This window comes from Salvelinus sp. IW2-2015, linkage group LG16 (assembly GCF_002910315.2).
Source record: "Salvelinus sp. IW2-2015 linkage group LG16, ASM291031v2, whole genome shotgun sequence".
Taxonomy (NCBI): Eukaryota; Metazoa; Chordata; class Actinopteri; order Salmoniformes; family Salmonidae; genus Salvelinus; species Salvelinus sp. IW2-2015.
This window is the reverse complement of record NC_036856.1, coordinates 24,537,630-24,563,875: the sequence shown is the minus strand read 5'-3', so window position 1 is coordinate 24,563,875 and position 26,246 is coordinate 24,537,630. Positions and strand designations below refer to the sequence as shown.

The 26,246-nt window shown below is 43.8% G+C and overlaps 3 protein-coding genes across 4 annotated transcripts; 1 reads left to right on the top strand and 2 right to left on the bottom strand.

The window, feature by feature from the left end:
• Positions 1-3,961: 3,961 nt before the first annotated feature.
• Positions 3,962-12,980, bottom strand: LOC111975432 (collectrin-like). Of its 2 annotated transcripts, none has more exons than XM_024003709.2 (7): positions 12,584-12,980; positions 9,053-9,131; positions 8,323-8,381; positions 8,032-8,117; positions 7,539-7,655; positions 7,103-7,297; positions 3,962-7,011 (listed from the first exon to the last, which is right to left on the bottom strand). In XM_024003709.2, exons 1-7 carry the CDS (start codon positions 12,737-12,739, stop codon positions 6,879-6,881), a joined length of 825 nt encoding a protein of 274 aa, XP_023859477.1. In that variant the 5' UTR covers positions 12,740-12,980; the 3' UTR covers positions 3,962-6,878. The 2 variants fall into 2 exon arrangements, with proteins under 2 accessions (XP_023859477.1, XP_023859478.1); XM_024003710.2 differs by lacking the exon at positions 12,584-12,980 and adding an exon at positions 9,245-9,349.
• Positions 12,981-14,884: 1,904 nt separating this feature from the next.
• On the top strand, positions 14,885-18,340 carry LOC111975996 (ciliary microtubule-associated protein 2-like). The gene is made up of 10 exons (XM_024004690.2): positions 14,885-14,970; positions 15,093-15,180; positions 15,354-15,527; positions 15,606-15,725; positions 15,936-16,076; positions 16,450-16,593; positions 16,684-16,857; positions 17,015-17,146; positions 17,227-17,357; positions 17,583-18,340. Exons 1-10 carry the CDS (start codon positions 14,921-14,923, stop codon positions 17,662-17,664), a joined length of 1,236 nt encoding a protein of 411 aa, XP_023860458.1. The 5' UTR covers positions 14,885-14,920; the 3' UTR covers positions 17,665-18,340.
• A 325-nt stretch (positions 18,341-18,665) lies between these two features.
• LOC111975975 (delta(24)-sterol reductase) lies at positions 18,666-23,410 on the bottom strand. The gene is made up of 5 exons (XM_024004644.2): positions 23,144-23,410; positions 22,881-23,024; positions 19,375-19,572; positions 18,939-19,117; positions 18,666-18,825 (listed from the first exon to the last, which is right to left on the bottom strand). Exons 1-5 carry the CDS (start codon positions 23,180-23,182, stop codon positions 18,672-18,674), a joined length of 714 nt encoding a protein of 237 aa, XP_023860412.2. The 5' UTR covers positions 23,183-23,410; the 3' UTR covers positions 18,666-18,671.
• Between the last annotated feature and the right edge of the window lie 2,836 nt (positions 23,411-26,246).

Here is a 26,246-nt window from a genome sequence, read left to right as displayed (position 1 = left end):
ACAGAATGTTCTCAAACAAATGACTCACAGAAGCTTTCCCTTTGTAACATGTCCTTTCTGGAGAAGGATCAAAAGCACTTGAGTGCCACAATTTAGTTTGTTGCCAGCTGCTTTAGTTGCTGATGCTACATTTGATTTTAAAAAATCTAGCATTTGGGTCTTACCGTCATACCTGATTTAAAATATATATATATATATAAACAATACACTCAGCCTATATATATATATCAGCCTATATATATATATATATTTTAACCAGGTAGGCCAGTTGAGAACAAGTTCTCATTTACAGCTGCGACCTGGCCAAGATAAAGCAAAGCAGTGCGACAAAAACAACAACAGAGTTACACATGGGATAAACAAACATGCAGTTAAAAACACAATAGAAAAATCTATGTACAGTGTGTGCAAATGTAGTAAGGTTAGAGAGGTAAGGCAAAAAATAGGTGATGGATGGAGAGCCAATCACCTGTCGGGTGTTTTTAGCTAAGTGCCCCCATTTTCGAGCTTCAGCCCTCCTCCTTCCTCTCGGATCCGCTCCAAAATAGCCTACCTCATCACGCTGATGTTTGGGAGGGCTCTCACCTGGGCTACTACCTTATTGGAACAGCAGCCGGCCGTATGCACGAGCCTGGAGGGGTTCGTGGGAGAGGTGAGGAAGGTCTTTGATGCCCCGTTCTCCGGGAGAGAAGCTGCCTGGAAGCTAATCCAGCTTCGGCAGTACGCCCACACTGTGGCCAACTATGCGGTGGATTTCCGTACGTTGGCAGCGGAGAGTGCGTGGAACCCGGAAGCTCTGTTCGACATGTTCCTGCACTGCGTCTCGGAGGAGGTTAAGGACGAGCTTGCGGCTCGGGAGTTACCCACAGATTTTGACTCCCTCATTGCTTTGACCATCCTCATCGATGGGCGATTGCGGGAATGACAGATGGAGAGGAAATTCGATTTCACTCCCACGTCCAGGGGTTCCACCTCGCCTCAGTCATCCCGGAAATCCCCGCCGGTCCCGTGGCCGAGATATCCTGACCTTCCTCGAGAATTACAGCGGAGGGCCGAGGCACTGTTTCCCGAGCCCATGCAACTAGGCAGGGCTGGGCTGTCGCCAGCGGAATGGCAACACCGGATCAGCACAAGGAACTGTCTGTATTGCGGYACTTCTGGTCATTTTGTGRCCTCATGCCTAGTAAAAGACAAGGCTCACTTGTAGGAGCGAGTACTCTTGTGGGCCATATGAGGAAKTTTTCTGCTTCCCTTACTCGCACCCCTTTTCATGTCATTCTGCTGTGGGGAAACCAGTCCAAATCTCTTCGGGTCTTCATTGACTCTGGGGCCGATGAGAGCTTTTTGGACGCGACACTTGCTTCCGAGCTGAACAGCGCCTCTCCATTCCCGTGGATGTTAGAGCGTTGGATGGGTACTCTATAGGTCGGGTCACCCATAACACCACACCCATCAACCTACGGGTGTCAGGGAATCACAGCAAGATCATTCAGTTCCTGCTCAACAAGTCCCCCCAGATCCCCGTGGTTTTGGGATTCTCCTGGCTCCAGTGACACAGCTCACTCATCAACTGGTCTACGGGTGTTATCATGGGCTGGAGTCCGTTCTGCCACGCCCATTGTCTGAAGTCGGTGCAACCTTCCCCAGGACATTTTCCTGGGTCCTCGGAGGTGGTTCCGGATCTCTCCGCCATTCCCGCGGAGTACCAGGATCTCCGGGAGGTGTTCAGCAAGTCCCGGGCCACTTCCCTTCCGCCGCACCGCCTCTGTGACTGCGGGATTGACCTTCCCCTTAGCACCACGCCACCCCGGGGGCGTCTGTAATTGCTGTCGGGACCTGACAACTCCGAAGGGGCCACTGTGTTCTCCAAGCTGGATCTACATAATGCCTACCACCTGGTGCGGATACGAGAGGGGAAGACCGCCTTCAACACGGCCAGCGGCCACTACGAATATCTGGTCATGCCCTTTGGTCTCACCAACGCCCCTGCTGTGTTTCAGGGTCTGGTGAATGACGTTCTCCGCAACGGAAAACTTTTCTACCTTTTAGATTTTGTGGCATAGATAAAGTTAAGATATCAGACAGGGGAGATGATATTAATAATACTCTGAGTAAAAGAGAATGTTTTTGGATTTTCACCCTCCAGACATTATTTGCTAAAGGACTTAATGATGAAATGCCTATGTATGTTATGTTGTGAATTATGTGCCTATTTAAGATTACTCTGTTTTTCGTACGATGTACCCAATGACTAATGAAAACTTSCTATGTCCTCATTGTGGTTTTACAGACGTGTTTCATACATCTTATTTATACACTTTTGTAATATTTATGAAATGCATATTGTTATATTTGGTAGCACTTATTTGTTTTTCCTTTGCCTCCAACCCCCTTCGATGTGTGGAACGGATGTGGGTGGGGCTAGGTCTACATAAGGGTGCACATTTTTTTTAAATCACAAAAGCTCTGACGAAGGCCGTGAGGCCGATACGTAAGCTTATTAAAGATCAGTGATACTATCAATAGCAGTGTGCAGTTTCCTCTTTCCTTCATCTTGTTCAATTGTTGCCATGCACCTGCAAATAAGATTGCTCAGATGTGCGAGTGCCTTTTGAATTTTGTAACACCATTCCCTGCTCTGCCACGGGCCTATTGCCCTTTGAATGTTCCCTGGGGTATCAGCCCCGCTGCTGTCGTCGTACCTGGAGGAGAACCCGGTCGGCCCTCAAGACCACTGCCAGGTATCGACGACAAGCGGATCGCCATCGGATTGCCCGGCTCTCCGGTATCGTCTCGGTGTCACGTTCTGACCCTAGTTCTTTTGTTATTTCTTTGTTTTAGTGTGGTCAGGGCGTGAGTTGGGTGGGTTATCTATGTTCGTTTTTCTATGTTGGTTTTTTCGCTTGCCCAGGTATGATTCTCAATCAGAGGCAGGTGTCGTTAGTTGTCTCTGATTGAGAATCATACTTAGGTAGCCTTTTTCCACCTGGGTTTCGTGGGTGGTTATTTTCCGTTTCAGTGTTTTCACCATTCGGGACTGTTTCGGTTTTCATTTTGTTTCACTTTGTTAGTTTTGTATTTTGTCGTATTCATTCTCATTAAAAGACATTATGGATACATACCACGCTGCATTTTGGTCCTCCGATCCTTCCTACTACTCCTCATNATTAAAAGACATTATGGATACATACCACGCTGCATTTTGGTCCTCCGATCCTTCCTACTACTCCTCATCAGAGGAGGAAGAAGAAAGCCGTTACACTCGGGCAGAAGGTATGGCTATCCACCCGAGATCTGCCCCTCCGGGTGGAATCCCACAAACTCTCCCCCCAGTTTATTGGCCTGTTTCCCATCTCAACAATGCTGTTTGTCTTCTGCTGCCCCGTACCCTTCATATACAACCCATCTTTCATGTGCCCTGTGTTAAACCTGTTCCTCACAGCCCATTGTCTTCTGTTTCCTGGCCCACCCATCCTCCCCGTGTCATCGATGGTCATCTGGCGTACACAGTGAGACGTCTCCTGAGTGTTCGACCATGGGGAAGGGGTTTCCAGTACCTGGTTGACAGGGAGGGTTATGGCCCGGAGGAGAGGTGCTGGGTCCCCGCTAGAGACATCCTGTACCCAGCCCTCATCGCCGACTTCCACCGCCGGCACCCCGGTCAACCAGGTATGCGCCCATTTAGCCATTTAAATATTACTGAGGAACTGGGTTGGGACAGGGTGTAACATTTTAATCATTGTTAAGCTGACCCCACATCTATCCCTTATGCATGTGTAATTGCAGGCATTGACTGAATGTGTGTTGCATCATATGTCCATAATCTTTCGTCGTATGCTGTAGCTGAATAGAGGTAACACTTTTTTCCCCCCAGGTAAATTGACTGAACTCATTCTCATTTACAGCATCGACCTGGGGAATAGTAACAGAGGGGGATAAATGAGCCAATTGGAAGCTCAAGTCCTTAATAAAGTTTAATTGGCTTTAATCTCAACAGACCAGAGGTTCCACTATAGGAAAGAGGGAGACATCTAAATCACAGATGGTTTGCATATCCTCTGATTCACACAATTTGTATATTTTTCAATAATTTAACAATCTACAGTAATATCAAAATGGCCATTATGTCAAACTACAAGAAGATCCACTATAAAACCTGTTTAAAGTTTAAACCAATCTGTTCACGTGTTCTTCTCCAGTGTTTCACATTGTGCAAAACAAGCAGTAAAAAACATTAATAGGCGTTTAACACTTAACTACATGCATTTCTTAGTTAAATCAATTATCATGGGGTTTTCCTCCCTCTCAAATACATTTATTGAACTGTTGCTACATTTAGATTATTTTCAGATCTGCGATCACTCAGAAGAAGCATTCATGATCTCTAAATGAACATGCTTATGGATTCTTTCTATAATTTCACAGTTTTGACAATATTAAAATTGTAGACCATTGTCACCTACTTGGTTTGCAGAAATGCTTAACACATACTGTACAGTTGAAGTTGGAAGTTTACATACACTTAGGTTGGAGTCATTKATGTGTTTTTCAACCACTCCACAAATTTCTTGTTAACAAACTATAGTTTTGGCAAGTTGGTTAGGACATCTACTTTGTGCARGACACAAGTTATTTTTTCAACAATTGTTTACAGACAGATTATTTCACTTATTATTCACTGTATCAGAATTCCAGTGGTTCAGAAGTTTACATGCACTAAGTTGACTGTGCCTTTAAACAGCTTGGAAAATTCCATAAAATGATGTCATGGCTTTAGAAGCTTCTGATAGGCTAATTGACATAATTTGAGTCACAGGTGTACCTGTGGATGTATTTCAAGACCTGCCTTCAAACTCAGTGCCTCTTTGCTTGACATTATTGGAAAATCATAAGAAATCAGCCAAGACCTCAGAAAAAACATTGTAGACCTCCAAACATCTGGTTCATCCTTGGGAGAAATTTCCAAACYCCTGAAGGTACCACGTTCATCTGTACAAACAATAGTARGCAAGTATTTATTTTACCTAGGCAAGCCAGATAAGAACAAATTCTTATTTCAATGACAGCCTAGGAACAGTGGGTTAACTGCCTTGTTAAGGGGCAGAACAACAGATTTTTACATTGTCAGTTCGGGGATTTGATCTTGCAACCATTTCGGTTACTAGTCCAATGCTCTAACCACTAGGCTACCTGCCGCCCCAGTAGAAACACCATTGGACCACGCAGCAGTCATACTGCTCAGGAAGCAGACGCGTTCTGTCCCCTAGAGATGAATGTACTTTGGTGCGAAAAGTGCAAATCAATCCCAAAACAACAGCAAGGGACCCTGTGAAGATGATGGATGAAACAGGTACAAAGTATCTATATCCACAGTAAAAACGAGTCCTTTATCGACAAAACCTGAAAGGCCGCTCAGCAAGGAAGAAGCCACTGCTCCAAAACCACCATAACAAAGCCAGACTACAGTTTGCAAATGCACATGGGGACAAAGATCATACTTTTTGGAGAAATGTCCTCTGGTCTGATGAAACAACAATATAACTGTTTGGCCATAATGACCATCGTTATGTTTGGAGGAAAAAGGGGGAGACTTGCAAGCCAAAGAACACCATCCCAACCGTGAAGCACAGGGTTGGCAGCATCATGTTGTGGGGGTGCTTTCCTGCAGGAGGGTCTAGTGCACTTCACAAAATAGATGGCATCATGAGGTAGGAAAATTATGTGGACATATTGAAGCAACATCTCAAGACATCAGTCAGGAAGTTAAAGCTTGGTCGCAAATGGGTCTTCCAAATAGATAATGACCCCAAGCATACTTCCAAAGTTGTGGCAAAATGGCTTCAGGACAACAAAGTCAAGGTATTGGAATGTCCATCACAAAGCACTGACCTCAATCCTATAGAATATTGGTGGGCAGAACTGAAAAAGTGTGTGCGAGGAAGGAGGCCTACAAACCTGACTCAGTTACACCAGCTCTGTCAAGAGAAATGGGCCAAAATTCACCCACCTTACTGTGGGAAGCTTGTGGAAGGCCACCCGAATCYTTTGACCCAAGTTAAACTATTTAAAGGCAATGCTACCAAATACTAATTGAGTGTATGTAAACTTCTGACCCACTGGGAATGTGATGAAAGAAATAAAAGCTGAAATAAATAATTCTCTCTACTATAATTCTGACATTTCACATTCTTAAAATAAAGTGGTGATCCAAACTGACCTAAGAAAGGGAATTTTTACTAGGATTAAATGTCAGGAATTGTGAAAAACAGAGTTTAAATGTTTTTGGCTGAGGTGTATGTAAACTTCCGACTTCAACTGTAACTGAAAAGTGATATTCGCCATATAGCCTACCACAAAAATAAAGTAAAAAGGAAACCCAACCTGTAATCTTGTGCATGATTTATAAACTACCACTGAGATAATGTGTATTCATTCATTGAGTATAAACAAATATGCATTACACCTTTTTATACAGTTACAATTGGATTGAACCCACTGGGCAAAAACTGCTTGAATCAACGTTGTTTCCACATKATTTCCACAAAAATTCAATGTGATGAAGTTAAATCAATGTGGAAAACTGATTGGATTTACAAAAAGTCATCAACATAAGGGAATTTTGTATTTTTTTTCACCAAACTTGTAACCTAAATCCAATGTCATGGTGACATTTTTTGTTTTCACATTAAATTCACATTAGTTGAACTGACGTCTGTGCCCAGTGGGAAATGTCTTACTGTTCTTTTCACTTATTTATTTAACTAGTGGCTAGAGTCTGTTTTACCAAATCTCATACCCGCTGCAGTTTGAAACTGTAGACACAGAGCATAAAAGTGTCTTTGGAGTGCTTACTTGGCAGCATTGTACCGGAAAAGCCCTTACAGCTTTGTAAAGCGATCATCATCTGTGAATCCTCTATTGTAGGTGCCATCCAGGTTGATGCCATTCTCCACTCCTTTCACCTGCATGTCCTCTTCATCCTGCCCATCCTCTGTCATCCCTTTCTCTTTCCTAGATCAAGATGAACCATCAACACCAGTTAAATAACCAAACATTTCATTATGAACAGAAAGACTGAAGTATTGTCAAAGGGTAGACTCACCGTCTCTTTTGAAGCAGAGAGGATACGAGCAGGGCAATGATTCCAGCACACACAGCACCGATGACCACTCCAAACACGATGAGCCAGGGAGGGGTGTCAGGGTTGACTGGCGCTGCTAGTGTAGGGTGGATGCCCAGAAACTCCAGGGTCCTATCTGACAGGAGGAAGGCATTGTTGATGCGATGCCTTGACATCCTGTTGGTTATAGAAGGGGTTAATTTAGGTCCAGATAGTACATCTCTTCTTTTACAGGTCTGTTATCTCAAACTGTACTTGAATCTGTCTAAATACCGCTTGCCTTGTGTTTCACATTGTAAGCATATCTATTTTCTGTTTTATCAGGTATTCAGGTGGATGCTTATGTTCATTTTCTTACTTTAGTTTATCTACAGGTGTAGACCAGTACATTTTCTTTTAAAGTAGACCAGAGCATTACCTCACAGCTTTCTCCACATCTGCCTTAGGAATAAGCATGGTGGCGTTGTCTGGTGATGTCACCACAAACCAGAAGGACACCCTCGAAGTCTGAACACACAGGATAATGTTGTCGACACTGGAAAAGTCCCACAAACATCATAATGCCAGAAATGCCATGTTGACAGCATTACACAACACACCAGGAAGACTATTTTATTGACTTAAACAGAAGTCATAAAACATGCTCACAGGAAGGCTGGAAATAAACCTTTATTACTATTATAAACTGCTCACCAACTTAATTAGAGCAGTAAAAATAAAAGTTTTGTCATACCCGTGGTATACGGTCTGATATACCACGGCTGTCAGCCAATCAGCATTCAGGGCTCAAACAACCCAATTTATAATGTACTACATGCTGATGTACTGTAGCATGTGCTTTGTATTGAGTTCAAACAGCGACTGATTAAATAATGTGTCAGACATTTTTCGGGCACTGTAGATATTCTTACTTGTATGTTTCCATTTGGAAGTGCCTCCTCATGGCAAAGGCCATAGTAGCTCGGAAAAAGAACATTTCACTCTGATTCCATTCATACTGCAGACAAAAAAAGTATAATCTCATCACCAATCACAATATTCAAACACATTTTTCTGTGTTGAAAATAATAAATGAATAGCATTTCAAAGCTCTTGATCGATAGGACCCCCTTCTGTATTTTATAGCATATCACTGATTTCAGAGAACATTTCTGAAAATAATTTAATAATCTGCTGTATCTTTTGTTAAGCATAGTACTCACAGCATCCTCTCCCAGAGCAGTTTTGAGGCTGATGCGCACTTTGTAGCCATTTGGAGCATCTACAGAGAGAATAACAGTTTTTTTTTATCTCTCTCCCCTACCTCAAATATTGTATGCTCAATGTTTTAGACATCATGAAACATTAGCATACAATAGTCTAGTCTAATAAGTCACGAAGATGTTGACTTGAGTCACATCAGTTTATACAAACTGTATAATAACAAAAAAACAGGACACCAATGAAACAAACAGTACAATAACAAAAAACAGGACACCAACGAAACAAACCGTGAATAGGACACCCTGCTCATCTAGTCTCACAGTTCTTTATCAGGACAGTATGAAGGACACTATCTGTACCACAAACCATAAAGTATTTTAATATTTACTGCGTGTTCGCCCTCTGCCCACTCAGGCACTCGCTGCTGTTAAACTAGCCAAATTTAATGCAGACAAGATAACAACATCCTGTGTAGACCATTTGAAGTCATGTAAACACTCACAACCAGTACCTTCTTCCTCAAGACTCTGATCAGCTGACATATTAAACTTTCTTTCTCCCTACATTAAAATATTGGAATATTAGCTGAAACAAACATTCAGGGAAGCAATAAACTGGTATTGTACAAATTGCAATACTTACAAACTAAAGAAAAGAAAACAAACACCAAGTAATTCCAACTATGAGGATGTGAGCGTCTTATAAACCTAGCTACTCTGAGTCACTCACCGCGCTGGCAGAGGTCTTGTGCCAGAGCAGGTGCCACCACCTGGCAGAGCAGAAACAGGATCCACACCAACATCCCCTCCTGAGGATAAGAACAGAACTAAGAAAGAGTCTGCTGTGCTGCTGGCTCAGTCAAAGTCCCAGTGGTCAGACATTAAAGTTGAAGGAGCAGGCCAACAATGGAATCAAACAGACCTTGGGGTGGCCACTACCAGGGTTTATTGGTTGAACTATGACACACACAGCTGCTAGCTAAAACCCTCCCTGCCCACCTTTAAAAATGTAACAGCCCTATAACAGTTGTCACCAACAGTACAGATGGCCTGCCCAAAGAGCAGCATGTTTGTGAGAACAGCAGTGCGTGCGCAGCAGTGTCAGCACTATTTGTCCAAGCCTCAGAGAATTGGAAGAGGTTTGATAATGTGAGAGGGAGGCAGACCTCGGGAAGATAAACACACAGGCCCAGTCTTCTTTTGTTTACCCAGTGGGCCTGCTTTACTGTACAGATGGGATCTTAAAATGACCAGTATTGTTGCAGCACAATAATCATGCAGCAACAGGATTTTAACGTTTAATCCAGTCACACTTTTCAGCTGATGTAATGTTGCTTGATCAGTAGTTAGGCTATTAGCTGGCCAAAATGAGGCTACWTGAAAAGTGCAATACTGTTAATATAACCGTGTGTTATTGCAGGTTTTCAGTGAATTTATGTAAATCATGCGGCACAGGAAAATTCTCAGCGACAACCGAGTGATCAAATTCAGATCCCTCAACAAGGGTAGAGCCTAAGGGGTATTTGGCCAGACAAAATAATGTAATTGACAATAATTGATAATACAGTACATCCAGCACCTCTGAACATATCTTTAGTACTTTTCCCAACCTGGAGAGCTGACACCTTCAGACTTATGCTCCACCACGGGTCACACGGAGGTCAAGGAAGATAGCTGACACTTCTCTTCTGGGTGTTTACAGTTAATAATACCTTTATTACGAGTATCAGTGATTCTGTCCCAAATGGCATTCTATTCCATACATAGTGGTCTACTTTTGACCAGAGCCCTATAGGGAATAGGGTGCCATTTGGGGGACACATCAGTGTCACATCAGCTTCTACAGTACTAAGGTAACATAACAAAGATGAAGGTAGACCTAATGTAACATTACACTTTTACAATTCAGGGAAACTGTCATGATTAACCATTCACACTGCCCTGGATACATTACCTATAATGTGGTTAACTTTTCACCAGTGAAGGTTTTTGTCAAGCACATCTTAGGTTCAAATTGAATCATTGATTGTTCATGAGAAACATGGGTTCCCACATTACACTTGGTCTGCCTGTGGAGGGCAGCTCTACTCTTCCAGCTGATTGCTGGCTATTAACAACAAATTAGCTGATTGCAAATCTATTTAGGAAGAAGAACATGCAGAAGCATATGAAATGTAATACAGACTCAGAGTGAAGCTTCCTTGTTAGCTCATGAATACAAGACATACAATAACGCATTATCAGTAAATGATCTTTGCTCTCATAAAATGCTAGGGTATTTCGCCATACAGGAAACACCGATCAGAAATTATACTGAAATAATTTTATTGAAAGATATATTGCTGGTTAAACTCCTCTCTTGAACATAAAACTAGGGTTGATGTGCATTTTGCAGTTTGAAGTTGAGGAGTCCCTGCAGAACAATTGTAGAATAGACTTCATGCTCTGTAGCCACTGGGGTATATTAAGTCTGTAGCCACTGGGGTATATTAAGTCTGTAGCCACTGGGGTATATTAAGTCTGTAGCCACTGGGGTATATTAAGTCTGTACCACTGGGGTTATATAAGTCTGTAGCCACTGGGTATATTAAGTCTGTAGCCTATGCATGCTCAACTAACCAGTGGCATATATTTGTGGATGCCAAGGGAAGCCTGTCATGCCCTGATCTGTTTCACCTGTCCTTGTGCTTGTCTCCACCCCCCCTCCAGATGTTGCCCATCTTCCCCATTATCCCCTGTGTATTTCTACCTGTGTTTTCTGTCTTTCTGTTGCCAGTTCGTCTTGTTTGTTCAAGCCTACCAGCGTTTTGTGTCTCAGCTCCTGCTTGTTCCAGTTTCTCTTTTCTCGTCCTCCTGGTTTTTGACCCTTGCCTGTCCTGACCCTGTACCCGCCCGCCTGACCTCTGCCTGACCTGACCCTGCCTGCCGTCCTGTACCTTTGCTCCACCTCTGGATTACCGACCTCTGCCTGACCTGAGCCTACCTGCCGTCCTGTACCTTTGCTCCACCTCTGGATTACCGACCTCTGCCTGACCTGAGCCTACCTGCCGTCCTGTTCCTTGGCCTCTACTCTGGATTACCGACCTCTGCCTGACCTGAGCCTACCTGCCGTCCTGTTCCTTGGCCTCTACTCTGGATTATCGACCCCTGCCTACCTGCCGTCCTGTTGTTTGCCTGCCCCTGCTGTTAAAATAATAATTGTTACGTCACACAGTCTGCACTTGGGTCTTACCTTGATTCCTGATAAAGCCAGACTTCCCCAAAAAACATGAAATAATGTATCTTTCATCTCTCTGTGTCTCATAATTTTCATTCAGCACCCCTCTGTCTCTGTTGGCAATCTATCTGATGCTGTCTGGTCTAAAAGAGAATGACATTGTTGCCACCAGTAGCATTGAATGCAAGGGAAGCCAGCAAGCATTTGGCCTCCCTTGATAAAAAATAAATAATAAAAGCCAATCAGCATTGAGCTAAACTGAGTGAGCTCAACTATGAATGGTCTTGGCACACCAAAAAAAAAGTGTTAATCACATTGCATTGAGAGCATACTTCATTGACAGAAACAACTTGAATTGTTGCATCTCGTTGTGTTGTTGTCCTCCGGTTGCTAMCTAGCTAAAATGGTTCCTTCTCTAAATAACCATGGAGATAGGGATTTGTACTTGTGGTTTTGGTTAATTCTCCGTACTGGCCAATGACTATAAAGGCGATTCTGATCCAACCATAAATTCATACATTGTGCCCCTAGTTGGAGAGTATGGAAGTTCAATATGTAGCTAGATGTAGAAGGCTAATGTTAACTAGCTAACGATGACCATGAAATGAAGTTAGGCTAGCAAACAAGCATTTTAGCCAGGTAGCAGGTCAACATAAAATAAAAGCTTGAACTTTATGACAGAGTGATAGACCATTTTGTCAAAATGAAAGATATGAGGATGGCATTGGCATTTCTCGACAAATAGGGTGAGTCAACATGTTTTTCTACTTGCACTAACACGCACGCACAAACACACAAATCAGAACCATGGACAGCCACATCATATTTAGCTTAAGTTGATTGGCCTAAATTGTTTTTAGTATATTTTAGTTGTCACTGTATTAGACTAAGCAGAGGTGATTTGATGATGTTGAAATGTTGAAGTTGAAATGGTGCTGGAATAGTGGAGGCAGCTCCTGTTTTCTTTGTGACTTGCGGTAACTCTCCATGGTTTTAAATCAATAGTTGTTTAGTGGTCTGAAAATGTCAGGAACATTAACTTACCTGACCATGCTGTAAGTCATGTAACTGTTTGTTACATGCAATACGCTTTGTGCACTTCACCCAACAGAGGTTGCTCTCCGGTTTTGTGAAGAAACAAATGTGTGAATTATTCTGCCAGCGTCTTCTTATTGTATCGGCCTTAGGCCTATATAACATGGTCGCAAGCCATATGAACTAACAGGTTATAGAGCAAACAACACCATTATCACAACCCATTGGCTGTAATATGGCTTTTTATTCTTGCTTGTCTTCCCCAGTGATTTGACTCACGCACTCCTACTGCAACTAACTAGGGATTTTCCGTGGGGTTGATATATCATTTACTGTTATTCAACTTTGTAAGACGAGAGTTCTCTGTAGTCTATTTTCCTGTTTATTATCTCCAGCATCATGATGATGATGTCAAGAAGCTGATATCGCATGTCCGAAACTGCACATTCGGAAGAGCACGTCCGGAACCGCCCTGCCAGGGTTGCCAGGTATAGCGAAGACTTCTCTCCCATGACTACTCAAAACCCGTCCACAAACCCTAAAAACGAGCCCACATTGTTTTTGCTGCAACAAGACGAGTTGCACATAAAGCCAATGGACCCTTTTTCCATAACGTTATCGAGCAAAGTATGAAGGAATATCAAAGTCATTTGTAACGGCGTAAGAAGCTAAATTTGGTTTTCCATAAAAATAATAGGTCTAATTATTGCGAGCTAACCGTGACTAATAAAGGAATTTCAATATGTCGCCAGATCATGTTCCATCAATGGATGTTGATTTAACTAGTTTGACTGCTATGATTGTAAATAAATCCCTTATGCGCATGTGCATAACTATAGATAAATCGAACAGGAGAGTGAGGGATGAAAGTTGGACAGATCATCTCGAAATCTCTGTGCAAGAAGCACTTAGACGAACTTCAAAATAATGTTAAAACAATTTTCTGGTGATTGTGCCGTTATTATGTGCCAGATGTTAAGACTACAAACCGTTATAAATGGCCTATTAGTGATATTGACTTGTCATTTCAATAGGCATAGGCTAGGCCTACTAAAATCAGAGTTTATGATTGTAATTACATTTGGTTTAGTTATGCTAATTGCAGGTAGCCTATAGCCCCTGAAAACCTACATTCGCTTAGGCAAGATGTAAGATGAACGATTTAGCAGCTTGCTTCGTTCATATTGACAGACTAATGTATATAACATGAATAGCGAGGCGATTTCGAGGTAAGAAGTGCTTCTGTTGCCCCATAGCCTGTTGGAAGAGGCTACTGAGGATGGGGTCTTAATTTCAATCACTAAATCGTATATTAATAATATGGATATGAACTGAATAGGCCTATGCTTGTCAATAGCCAGTGTTTTTGTTGTTGTTTTAAATAACATAAGGCTACAACAACAATAAACTGAAGTTATAGACTATTTATTAAATCAGTTTGCCAGCTCAGGTAGGCTACACAAGTGGCACAATGGATTTGCAACGACTCCAGTGGTATGTGGAGTATCACTCCACATTCAATGTCAGTTTCATTGTGTACTTTTCCCCATGTCAGAAGCATGCAAGTGAGTTTCAAATCTTCCATTTAAAATTTCCAATCGCGCAGCACTCGAGACCAAAGAACGGAGCATACGTAAAACCCTTTACTTGATGTGGTTTTCCATAAGAAAAGTCGACAAAAGAATGCAGTTTAAACCATCTCCGAACGACTTTATCTAATGCACTGTAGAGCGCCTAAAGTCGTTTTTTTCTGTGCATTGTCGCCTTATTTCTTGATGCGCATCAGTTCATAGCGCGTTAATATGTTTTATGGAAAAAGGGTTGGGCATATGTATCTCCATAATGACAATCCAAATAGCCTACCTACAACTGGTAAAAAGTTTAAATGCGTGCGTGCTGCTCATGTGACTCCTGCCTGCTGCGGCGCTCAGTCTCAACATACACACACCCTTCCGCCCCCTCCCCACCACTCACACACTCAGCAACAGGCTGCCTTACTACCTGATAGTAAGCAGCAGCAGGTAACAGTGAAATATTTTAAAGAAAAATGCCATGGCGGCCGCGGTGCAATTTAGAAGTAGCCCAAAAACCCGCAACCCGCGATCAATACAGTTTGACCCGCGACATCGTTTTGAAAGTAGCCCAATTTGGCAGCAAACTGGAGATCCCAACACTGCCTGCCAAAGTGCTGCTGTATAAAAAGAGAATAAAGATAGAATTCACGTTGCTAGGAGATACTATCAACAATACATTATGGGATATTCGTATACGTCACTGTTGCCATAGCTACGTCTCTGTCAAAAACACAGATCTCAGTTCTTGTGTCAGGGGAGACTAAAATAAACAATGGCTGAAAAAAAGTTCAAAGGAGCCCCGTTTGGAACACAGACATCGAGGTAAGACATTAAACAAGCGCCAAAAGGAAGTGGCGAATCATGGAGATTAATAAGAAAACAATATGGATGTTGTTATCCGTAGCACTGCCGGCCTGATGTCTTACTGTAATGTGCGTGTGCAGGTTTGATGTGTCAGCGGTCCATCCAGCCAATAAGAGAGTAGGGACCTACACCGAGATCCCCTACTGCAAAAATATGACCAATGACCTGGTATGACTTGTAACTCCCAACCTCTCTCCCCCCCATGGGAAACATATGTTTACATTGCCAAAGCAAGTGAATTAAATATTAAACAAAAGTGAAATAACTCTCTCTCTCAAACTTCCTCTCTATGCTTCAAAATCATAACAAACATATAAGGATATATYTGTTGTTTATGTCAGGAGCGGCGGCTGGGCCCGGGGTCGTATGATGCTGCAGGCCGTGGGGACTTCAGTGAACGGTCGGTGGCAGAGCGGGCCAAAGGGCCGGGGTGGCAGAGGGCCCAGGAGACTGCCAGGTTGGCAGCCATACCTCACCTCCTCTACAGGGAGGCCTGGGAAAACAAACGCTTCCTGGTGGGTCACACACACATGCACGCACATGTGCACACACACACCTGACCCCTAACCTCTGTCTCTCTGTCTGTCCCATAGAAAACTAAAGTGGGTCCAGGAACCTACAGAGTAGCAGACTTTATAGAGGAGCTGCAGAAGAAACCAGGCAGTGTGAGAGGAGTGTGTGACAGCAGGGAAGAGCGGTTCAGAAACGCACAGGTACCACAACATACACACACAGAGGTACCACAGTGCACCACTAGAGGGCAGGAGGACACAATATGTTATACTCAGCATACTGTTGGTAGGTCACATGTTAACACCATGTTAATAGCAGGTGTAAACTGGCTACAAACGACTAAGATCAATCTTTCTCCATGATACTCAAAGTGCCTTACACCCCAACCCCTTCTTAAACTGTGTGTACAGAGCTGGACGCCAGGCCCTGGTTGCTATGGTATTGGGGGTGTTCCATGGGCAGCGCTGGAGGAGAAGAGGTCAGGGTCAAATGGGGCTCCCAGCATGCACCTCAGCTCCTCGCTGCAACGCTTCCCAGAAGGCAACAGTACGGTATGACAAACACACACACAACACTATAACTGAAAACAACAAGGTATCATTTACTTACGCAATAAGGCACGAGGGGGTGTGGTATATGGCCTATATACCACGGCTAAGTGATGGTCTTAGGCACGACACAATGCAGAGCGCCTGGATACAGCCCTTAGTCGTGGTATATTGGCCATATACCACAAACCCCCAAGGTGCCTTATTGCTATTATAAACTGGCTACCAACATAATTAGAGCATTAAAAATAAATGTTTTGTTATGCCCGTGTTAAATGGTCTGATATACCATGGCTGTCAACCAATCAACATTCAGGGCTTGAACCAGTTTATAAAACTCGCTATACTACAACTAACTGTGTGTGTGTCTGTGTAGGACTGTGGGCTGAGTCCCTGTACCTATACTCTAAAGAGCAGCACAGAGGCGTTGTTGGCCAGCGGCAGCAGCAGGAGAGGTGCATATGACCTCTTCACTGGACCACGAGACAAACCCATCACCGCTGGATACTTCGCTACCCCGGTAACACACTCTTACATCACACACACCTCAGAACACATAAAACTGCGAGGGACCAACATCAACTTATTGTGTGTGTGTGTACATGTGTAGAAGTGTGTAAATCTAACTCCAGGGGAGTACCCTAGTGGGTGTGGGGGCTTTGGAGAGGAGTTGTGTCGTCGTGAAAAGCGGAACCACGGTGTGTTTGGAATGTTGGATCAGTACCCAGTTGTTCCAACAGAGAGAATCTACCACAGCACCCCGTCCCAATGCCCTCGACCTGCTGTGAGTACCCTAACCTCTGACCCCTAACCTTGCCCCAATGCACTCCAACCGTTCTAGCTAACCTTTAACATCCAACCCCTGCCCCAAAAGGTGAAAGAAAAAATATTATATCCTTCTCTTCTCCCTCTATTCTGCCTTTCTATCCCTCTCCCTTCAGACGTTCCCAGGGCCAGGGTGGTATGAAGTCGTCTCTCCACAGTCCCGTCCAGAGAGTCACACCCATCCCCCCTTCCTCTCCTCTGCCCCCCGTGCCAGCCGTAGGACAGAGAGATTGCAGAACGGAAATTATGTGAGTTAAGCCTAACCTTCACCTCTAACTCTGACCTCTAACCCTGTCCCCTGAACTCTAACATTCTCTCTTCCAATCAGAGCATGGTTGGTCCTGGTCGTTATGACATTGCAGAAAAGGGGCGGAGTAAGACTGACAATGGCTACACCTCCTCCTTCAGTTCCCGGACACAGAGATATCTTCACAAACCAGACAGAGACAAACACACACAGTAAGACACACACACATGCACATACAGTGATACCTCACCTGAAATTAAAGAAATATCCCATTTTCTATCAGTATACATTGAGTGTTGTGTGTGTGTGGTGTGTGTGTGTGTGTGTGTGTGTGTGTGTGTGGTGTGTGTGTGTGTGTGTGTGTGTGTGTGTGTGTGTGTGTGTGTGTGTGTGTTTGTGTGGTTTGTGGTGTGTGTGTATTGCACTGTGTGTTTCAGGGAGAGGTTGCGTGCGATAAATGTTCCGGTGGACAGACTGAGTTTCCTGGTGCCGCCCGGAAGAAACACTTTGATGAAATAAGCTTAGACACACACACATCGAAGCAGCATGGAACAAAGACTCCGGATACATGTTTTACAACCCATCAAGATTTCAAATTTAGTTTTTCAACTATATTAAAATCAAAATTGATCAACATGAGATGTTTGGTAGAAAGTAGTAGAGATTTGCTGTTGACAAAACAAACTTTATTATCATCATACACCAACAAAAACATTTGTGGACAATAGCAGTGATCTCCTTTCTCTCTGCCAGGCAGTAGAAATAACCAGGTTAGGGTTGGGGGTCAAAACATGTTAGGGGCTTAGAGGTCAGAACAGGCAGGTGTTGGGGTTAGGGGTCAGAAGTTGTATACTACCGTTCAAAAGTTTGGGGTCACTTAGAAATGTCCTTGTTTAAAAATAAAAAAAGCTAAATATTTTGTCCATTAAAATAACAGAAATACAGTGTAGACWTRGTTAATGTTGTAAATGACTATTGTAGCTGGAAATGGCTGATTTTTAATGGAATATCTACATGGGCGTACAGAGGCCCATTATCAGCAACCATCACTGTGTTCCAATGGCATGTTGTGTTAGCTAATCCAAGTTTATCATTTTAAAAGGCTAATTGATCATTAGAAAACCCTTTTGCAATTATGTTAGCACAGCTGAAAACTGTTTTGCTGATTTAAAGAAGCAATAAAACTGGCCTTCTTTAGACTAGTTGAGCATTTGTGGGTTCGATCACAGGCTCAAAATGGCCAGAAACAAAGAACTTTCTTCTGAAACTCGTCAGTCTATTCTTGTTCTGAGAAATGAAGGCTATTCCATGCGAGAAATTGCCAAGAAACTGAAGATCTCGCACAACGCTGTGTACTACTCCCTTCACAGAACAGCACAAACTGGCTCTAACCAGAATAGAAAGAGGAGTGGGAGGCCCCGGTGCACAATACAAACAGGCTGAGAACACTCCTTAAAGGCTCTAATCTTCATCGTATTACTAGTGGGATGGCAGATGTTAAAGGATCAGGGGTTAGTGGTCAGAGGTCAGTGTCGTGCAGCTTTGCAGATCTTGTCGTATACCTCAGGGAAAGCGTCCTGACAGCCCAGCTCCTTTCTCAGACGGTGATACAACGTCCCGTCAAACATTTCCCAGAACTCACTACGCTCCATGTAAACATCAGCATACAGCATCTGGAACCTACACACACACACTTCAGCACAATCGGAGCCTTATTCCCATCATTCCATATAGACCCTCAGCATACAGCTGTTGGGGTGCATAAGGGTTTGTGTGTGTGTACAGAAACTCACCCATGCACCTCTCTGACAAACTGCTCCAGCTGTCTACATGAGGCTTTAGCCTGGAAGTGTTTAACCTTGGGTTCTCCGTACGCTCCAATGTCCACATACAGCTCTGCCTCCTCACCTTTAGGATGAACCATCCCCCGGCCCAGGGGGAGCACAAACGGACACAACCACAAAGGGTACACCTGCAGGGAGGGACATACCAACTTAGTTACACCCCTACAATGAGACAGTTACACCCTTAAACGAGATATACCAACTCAGTCACTCCCTTGAAATTAGATATACTGTTCCAACTCATTCACACCCCTAAAATGAGATATACCAACTCAGTCACACTTGTGTGTATAATGTATTAGGGTATGTTACGTTGAGGAAGCATGCAATGTAGCTATGTGTCTTATGTGAAATGTACTAGTTTGTGTGTGTGTGTGTGTCTTACATGGATGTCCTGGTGGAAGCGTGCGATAGCGGTCTGGATGTGTTTCATTGGGACCAGCATGTCCTGGACAACATGGTGCTGCTCATACAGTTGTCTGATGGTCTCTCCCTGGGTCAGCTTCAACAYAGAGATCTTAGGAGGAACCATCCACCCAAACAACCACCGGAACACTGGGTGGTTACCAAACGGGATGATGTCCTGGAGACAAAAACACACATTCATGTTTACAGCAATCAGCTTTCCAGCTCCACAGTTGTGTCCAGTAGGGAAAAACAGTTTTGAAATGGAGTGAAACACATTTTAGTTTTCTATTTCAGAAAGTTTGCTATTATATGTCCACAGAACACAACCCTGGTCTATGTCTCATATATAACGGGGGGGGGGGGGGGCTACCCGCTACCCCACCTCCGCCCTTCCTCCCCATCAACAACATCATCCGTCTGTCAGAAAAAAACTCAGCAAAATTTCGAACATAATTTAAGGTTATGAAAGGAACAATTACCAGCAAACCACACATGGCTTCCTAATGGCAGCGTGTGTGTCTGTGTACATTAGGGAGACTAATGCAGAGTTATGTGCTGGGGAGGAGATGATGACATGCTGAAATCTGCAGGATAAAAGGGTCACTTTGTATCATCTGTCTAATGCACTGTGTGTGTGTGTGTGTGGTGTGTGTGTGTGTGTGTGTGTTGTGTGTGTGTGTGTGTGTGTGTGTGTTTGTGTGTGTGTGTGTGTGTGTGTGTGTGTGTGTGGTGTGTGTGTTGTGTGTGTGTGTGTGTGTATGTGTATATATGACAAATGTACCAGAATAAGATGGCGCCGAAGATGATGGCTGACGATTTACATGCTCCAAACCAACTGTGCTATTTTAGTATTTTTTTTTGCATTGTTTGTAACTTATTTTGTAACTTATTTTGTACATAATGTTTCTGCTACCGTCTCTTATGACCGAACATAACTTCTGGACATCAGAACTGCGATTACTCACCATGAATTGTAAGAAGCTTTTTCCTTCAACGCGTCCGACGAGAAGGATATACTGCTTTCCCGCGAACAGGCCCAAATCCCTGTCATTTGCATGAAGAAATGGGGGCGCAGATCGGGCTGCCTTCTGATAATCCGTAGGCGAGCGAGTAAACTCCCACTGCTATCCGCTCTTCTGGCTAACATGCAATCATTGGAAAATAAAATTGATCACCTATGATTACGATAATCCTACCAACGGGACATTAAGAACTGTAATACCTTATGTTTCACAGAGTTGTGGCTGAACGACGACACGGATAATATAGAGCTGGCGGGATTTTCCATGCACTGGCAGAACAGAGAAGCTACGTCTGGTAAGACAAGGGGTGGTGGTGTGTGTCTATTTGTCAATAACAGCTGGTGCGTGATGTCTAATATTAAAGAAGTCTTGAGGTATTGCTCACCTGAGCTAGAGTACATTACGATAAGCTGTAGACCACACTATCTACCAAGAGAGATCTCATCTATATTATTTGTAGCCGTCTATTCACCACCAGAGACCAATGCTGGCACTAAGACCGATCTCAACCAACTCTGTAAGGCCATCAGCAAACAAGAAAATGCTTATCCAGAAGCAGCGCTCCTAGTGGCCAGGGACTTTAATGCAGGCAAAATTAAATCCGTTTTACCAAATTTTTGTCTCGTGCAACCAGAGGGAGAAAAAAACTACAGACCACCTTTACTCCACACACAGAGATGCATACAAAGCTCTCCCCCGCCCTCCATTTGGCAAATCTGACCATAATTCTATCATCCTGATTCCTGCTTACAAGCTAAAACTAAAGTACCAGTGAATCGCTCAATACGGAAGTGGTCATCGGCTTCATCAATAAGTGCACTGACGATGTCATCTCCATAGTGACCGTAAGTACATATCCCAACCAGAAGCCATGGATTACAGGCAACATCCGCATCGAGCTAAAGGCTAGAGCTGCCACTTTGAAGGAGCGGGACACTAATCCGGACGCTTATAAGAAATCCTGCTATGCCCTCAGACGAACCATCAAACAAGCAAAGTGTCAATACAGGATGAAGATTGAATCCTACTACACCGGCTCTGACGCTCGTCGGATGTGGCAGGGCTTGAAAACTATTACGGACTACAAAGGGAAACCCAGAAGCGAGCTGCCCAGTGACACGAGCCTACCAGACGAGCTAAATTACTTTTATGCTCGCTTTGAGGCAAGCAACACTGAAGCATGCACGAGAGCACCAGCTGTTCTGGATGACTGTGTGATAACGCGCTTGGTAGCCGATGTGAGCAAGACCTTTAAAACAGGTCAACATTCACAAAGCCGCGGGTCCAGACGGATTACCAGGACGTGTACTAAAAACATGCGCGGACCAACTGGCAAGTGTCTTCATTGACATTTTTAACCTCTCCCTGACTGAGTCTGTAATACCTACATGTTTCAAGCAGACCACCATAGTCCCTGTGCCCAAGGAAGCGAAAGCAACCTGCCTAAATGATTACCGCCCGTAGCATTCCTGTCGGTAGCTATGAAGTTCTTTGAAAGGATGGTCATGGCTCACATCAACAGCATCCTCCTGGATACCCTAGACCCACTCCAGTTCGCATACCGCCCCAACAGATGACGCAATCTCAATCGCACTCCACACTGCCCTTTCCCACCTAGACAAAAGAGAATGCTGTTCATTGACTACAGCTCAGCGTTCAACACCATAGTGCCCATGAAGCTCATCACTAAGCTAAGGACCCTGGGACTAAACACCTCCCTCTGCAACTGGATCCTCGACTTCCTGACGGGCCGCCCCCAGGTGGTAAAGGTAGGCAACAACACGTCGGCCACGCTGATCCTCAACACTGGGGCCCCTCAAGGGTGTGTACTTAGTTCGCTCCTGTACTCCCTGTTCAACCACGACTGCATGGCCAAACACGATTCCAACATCATCATTAAGTTTACTGACGACACAACAGTGGTAGGCCTGAGAACCGACAATGACGAGACAGCCTATAAAGAGGACTGTTTTCTCTGCTACTGCACGGCAGGCGGTCCCGGAGCGCCAAGTCTAGGACCGGGGGGCTCCTTGGCAGCTTCTATCCCCAAGTCATGGGACTGCTGAACAATAAAATAAAATGGCCACCAGACTATTTACATTGACACCACCCCCCCTCCTCCATTTGTTTTGTACGCTGCTGCAACTCGCTGTTTGTTGTCTATGCATGGTCACTTAACCCCTACCTACATGTACAGATTGCCTCAACTGACCTGTACCCCCACGTACTGATTCGGTACCGGTACCAACCTGTATGTGGCCTCATTATTGTTATTTTATTGTGTTACTTTAACATTTTTTACTTTAGTTTATTTGGTAAATATTTTAACTTCTTGAACTGCACTGTTGGTTAAGGGCTTGTAAGTAAGCACTTCATGGTAAGGTCTACACTTGTTGTAATCGGCACATGTGACAAATAAAATTACATTTTGATGTGTATGTGTGTGTATGTGTGTGTGTACCTGGAGCTCCCAGAAGATGGATCGTGTGTGTCTGTGGTAGTAGTGGCGTAGAGGGATGTACTCCACTGCTGTGTTGTTCTCCGTCAGGTATCTTTCAACGTGCTTGAAGAACCACGGCTTATAGTGCAGGCCGATCCTGTTGATCTGAAGCACACACAGACACACACAGTGCAGGGTTACAGCACTCTTCTCCTCTATTGTCCTTCTGGACGTACCTTCTCATTCTTCCTCTATTTCTCTCTTTTTCTCTTTCTCTCTCTCACCTTGTCGGGTTCAGCCGTGTCAGTCATAGTGCCAGTCATGATAACAGCTTCGTCAAGTGAGTACTGCAGTCCTTCTACAAACGTGTTGTTCTTGTCCTCAGACGCCTCACTGAAACGACGGCAGATGTTCTCCAGCCCTCTGATTGGCTCATACTGCAGACGAACCCAATACCTTGCCGGGACGATCTTTATCTCTGCAGCAACCAGGAACCCCAGAGTTCCACAGGACCATGGAACTGCGTGGAACAGGTCAGAGTTCTCTTCCTGTTAGAGGACAACACCACACACACACACACACACACACACCACACCACACACACACCACCACACACAACAACACACAACACCACACACACAACACACACCAACACACACACCACACACACACACACACCAACACACACACACACACCACACCACACACACACACACACACACACACACACAGAACATCAGTTCCCCTCCTGTAAGAGAGCCACGAGCAGATTGACAGAAGCAATCCCTCCTTTCTTTCTCCTTTCCTTCTCTCTCATCTCAGTTGTACTGTGAACCTTTTTTCCAGATTAACTGCCATTTCGGAGTGGTGTTGTCTTTATGTTTTCTAAATGGACTATAGCTGAGGCTTTGCTACTCTTGTTACAGAAAACTGGAGGCCTGTAGCATTGCTCTGTGAGCTAAGGACTGAGGTCTGTAGCAATGCTCTCGTTAGTTAATAACTGGAGCCTTGTTGCATTGCCTCTGTTGGAGCATCCAGAACTGGGAAGGCTGTGCATTGCTCAGTGAGCTAAGGGACTGAGAAGCACTGTAAGCATTGCTTCTAAGTATAGTTACATAACAGCGAGCCTGTAGCAATTGCTCTGTGAGCTCCAGAACATGTGAGGCCTGTTAGCATACTGCTCTCTGAGCTAAGGAGGACTGGACTCGAGTAATAACTGAGTGTAGCATTGCTCTTAGTTAACTCCGAAACTGGAGGGCCTGTAGCATTGCTCTGTGAACGCTCCAGAAACTAGAGACGGCCGTGCATTGCTCTGTGAGCCCAGAACTGGAGGCTGTTAAGCATTGCTTTGTCAGTTTACATAGACTGGAAGCCTGTAGCATTGCTCATGTTAGTTGTACATAACTGACTCTGTAGCCACTTGCCTCGTGAGCTCCAAACTGGAGCCTGTGCATGCTCTGTGAGCTCCAGAACTGGAGGCCTGTAGCATTGCTCTGTGAGCTCCAGAACTGGAGGCCTGTAGCATTGCTCATTGAGCTAAGGACTGGAGGCCTGTAGTAGAGGTCGACCGATTATGATTTTTCAACGCCGATACCGATTATTTGAGGACCAAAAAATACCGATACCGATTAATCGGCCAATTTTATATTTTTATTTTGTTATTTACTTGTAATAATGACAATTACAACAATACTGAATGAACACTTTTATTTTAACTTAATATAATACATAAATAAAATCAATTTAGCCTCAAATAAATAATGAAAGATGTTCATTTTGGTTTAAATAATGCAAAAACAAAGTGTTGGAGAAGAAAGTAAAAGTGCAATATGTGCCATGTAAAAAAGCTAACGTTTAAGTTCCTTGCTCAGAACATGAGAACATATGAAAGCTCGTGGTTCCTTTTAACATGAGTCTTCAATATTCCCAGGTAAGAAGTTTTAGGTTGTAGTTATTATAGGAATTATTGGACTATTTCTCTCTATACCATTTGTATTTCATATACCTTTGACTATTGGATGTTCTTATAGGCACCTGGGCTAGAACCAGGGACACATCGACAACACCCACCCTCGAAGCATCGTTACCCATCGTTCCACAAAAGCCACAGCCCTTGCAGAGCAAGGGGAACAACTACTTCAACGTCTCAGAGCGAGTGACGTCACCGATTTGAAACGCTATTAGCGCGCACCCCGCTAACTAGCTAGCCATTTCACATCGGTTACACTAGCCTAATCTCGGGAGTTGATAGGCTTGAAGTCATAAACAGCTCAATGCTTGAAGCACAGCGAAGAGCTGCTGGCAAATGCAGGAAAGTGCTGTTTGAATGAATGCTTACGAGCATGCTGCTGCCTACCACCGCTCAGTCAGACTGCTCTATCAAATATCAAATCATAGACTTAATTATAACATAATAACACACAAAAATACGAGCCTTAGGTCATTAATATGGTCAAATCCGGAAACTATCATTTCGAAAACAAAACGTTTATTCTTTTAGTGAAATACTGAACCGTTCCGTATTTTATCTAACGGGTGGCATCCCTAAGTCTAAATATTGCTGTTACATTGCACAACCTTCAATGTTATGTCATAATTATGTACAATTCTGGCAATTTAATTATYGTCTTTGTTAGGAAGAAATGGTCTTCACACAGTTCGCAACGAGCCAGGCGGCCCAAACTGCTGCATATACCCTGACTCTGCTTGCACGGAACGCAAGAGAAGTGACACAATTTCCCTAGTTAAAAGAAATTCATGTTAGCAGGCAATATTAACTAAATATGCAGGTTTAAAAATATATACTTGTGTATTGATTTTAAAGAAAGGCATTGATGTTTATGGTTAGGTACACATTGGCGCAACGACAGTGCTTTTGTCGCGAATGCGCTTGTTAAATCATCACTCGTTTGGCAAAGTAGGCTGTGATTCGATGAGAGATTAAAAGGCAACGCATCGATTATATGCAACGCAGGACAAGCTAGATAAACTAGTAATATCATCAACCATATGTAGTTAACTAGTGATTATGTTAAGATTGATTGTTTTTTATAAGATAAGTTTAATGCTAGCTAGCAACTTACCTTGGCTTCTTGCTGCACTCGCGTAACAGGTAGTCAGCCTGCCACGCAGTCTCCTCGTGGAGTGCAATGTAATCGGCCACAATCGGTGTCCAAAAATGCCGATTATCGATTGTTATGAAAACTTGAAATCGGCCCTAATTAATCAGCCATTCCGATTAATCGGTCGACCTCTAGCCTGTAGCATTGCTCTGTGAATTCCAGAACTGGAGGCCTGTAGCATTGCTCTGAGCTACAGAACTGGAAGCATGTAGCATTGCTCTGTGAGCTACAGAACTGGAAGCCTGTAGCATTGCTCTGTGAGCTA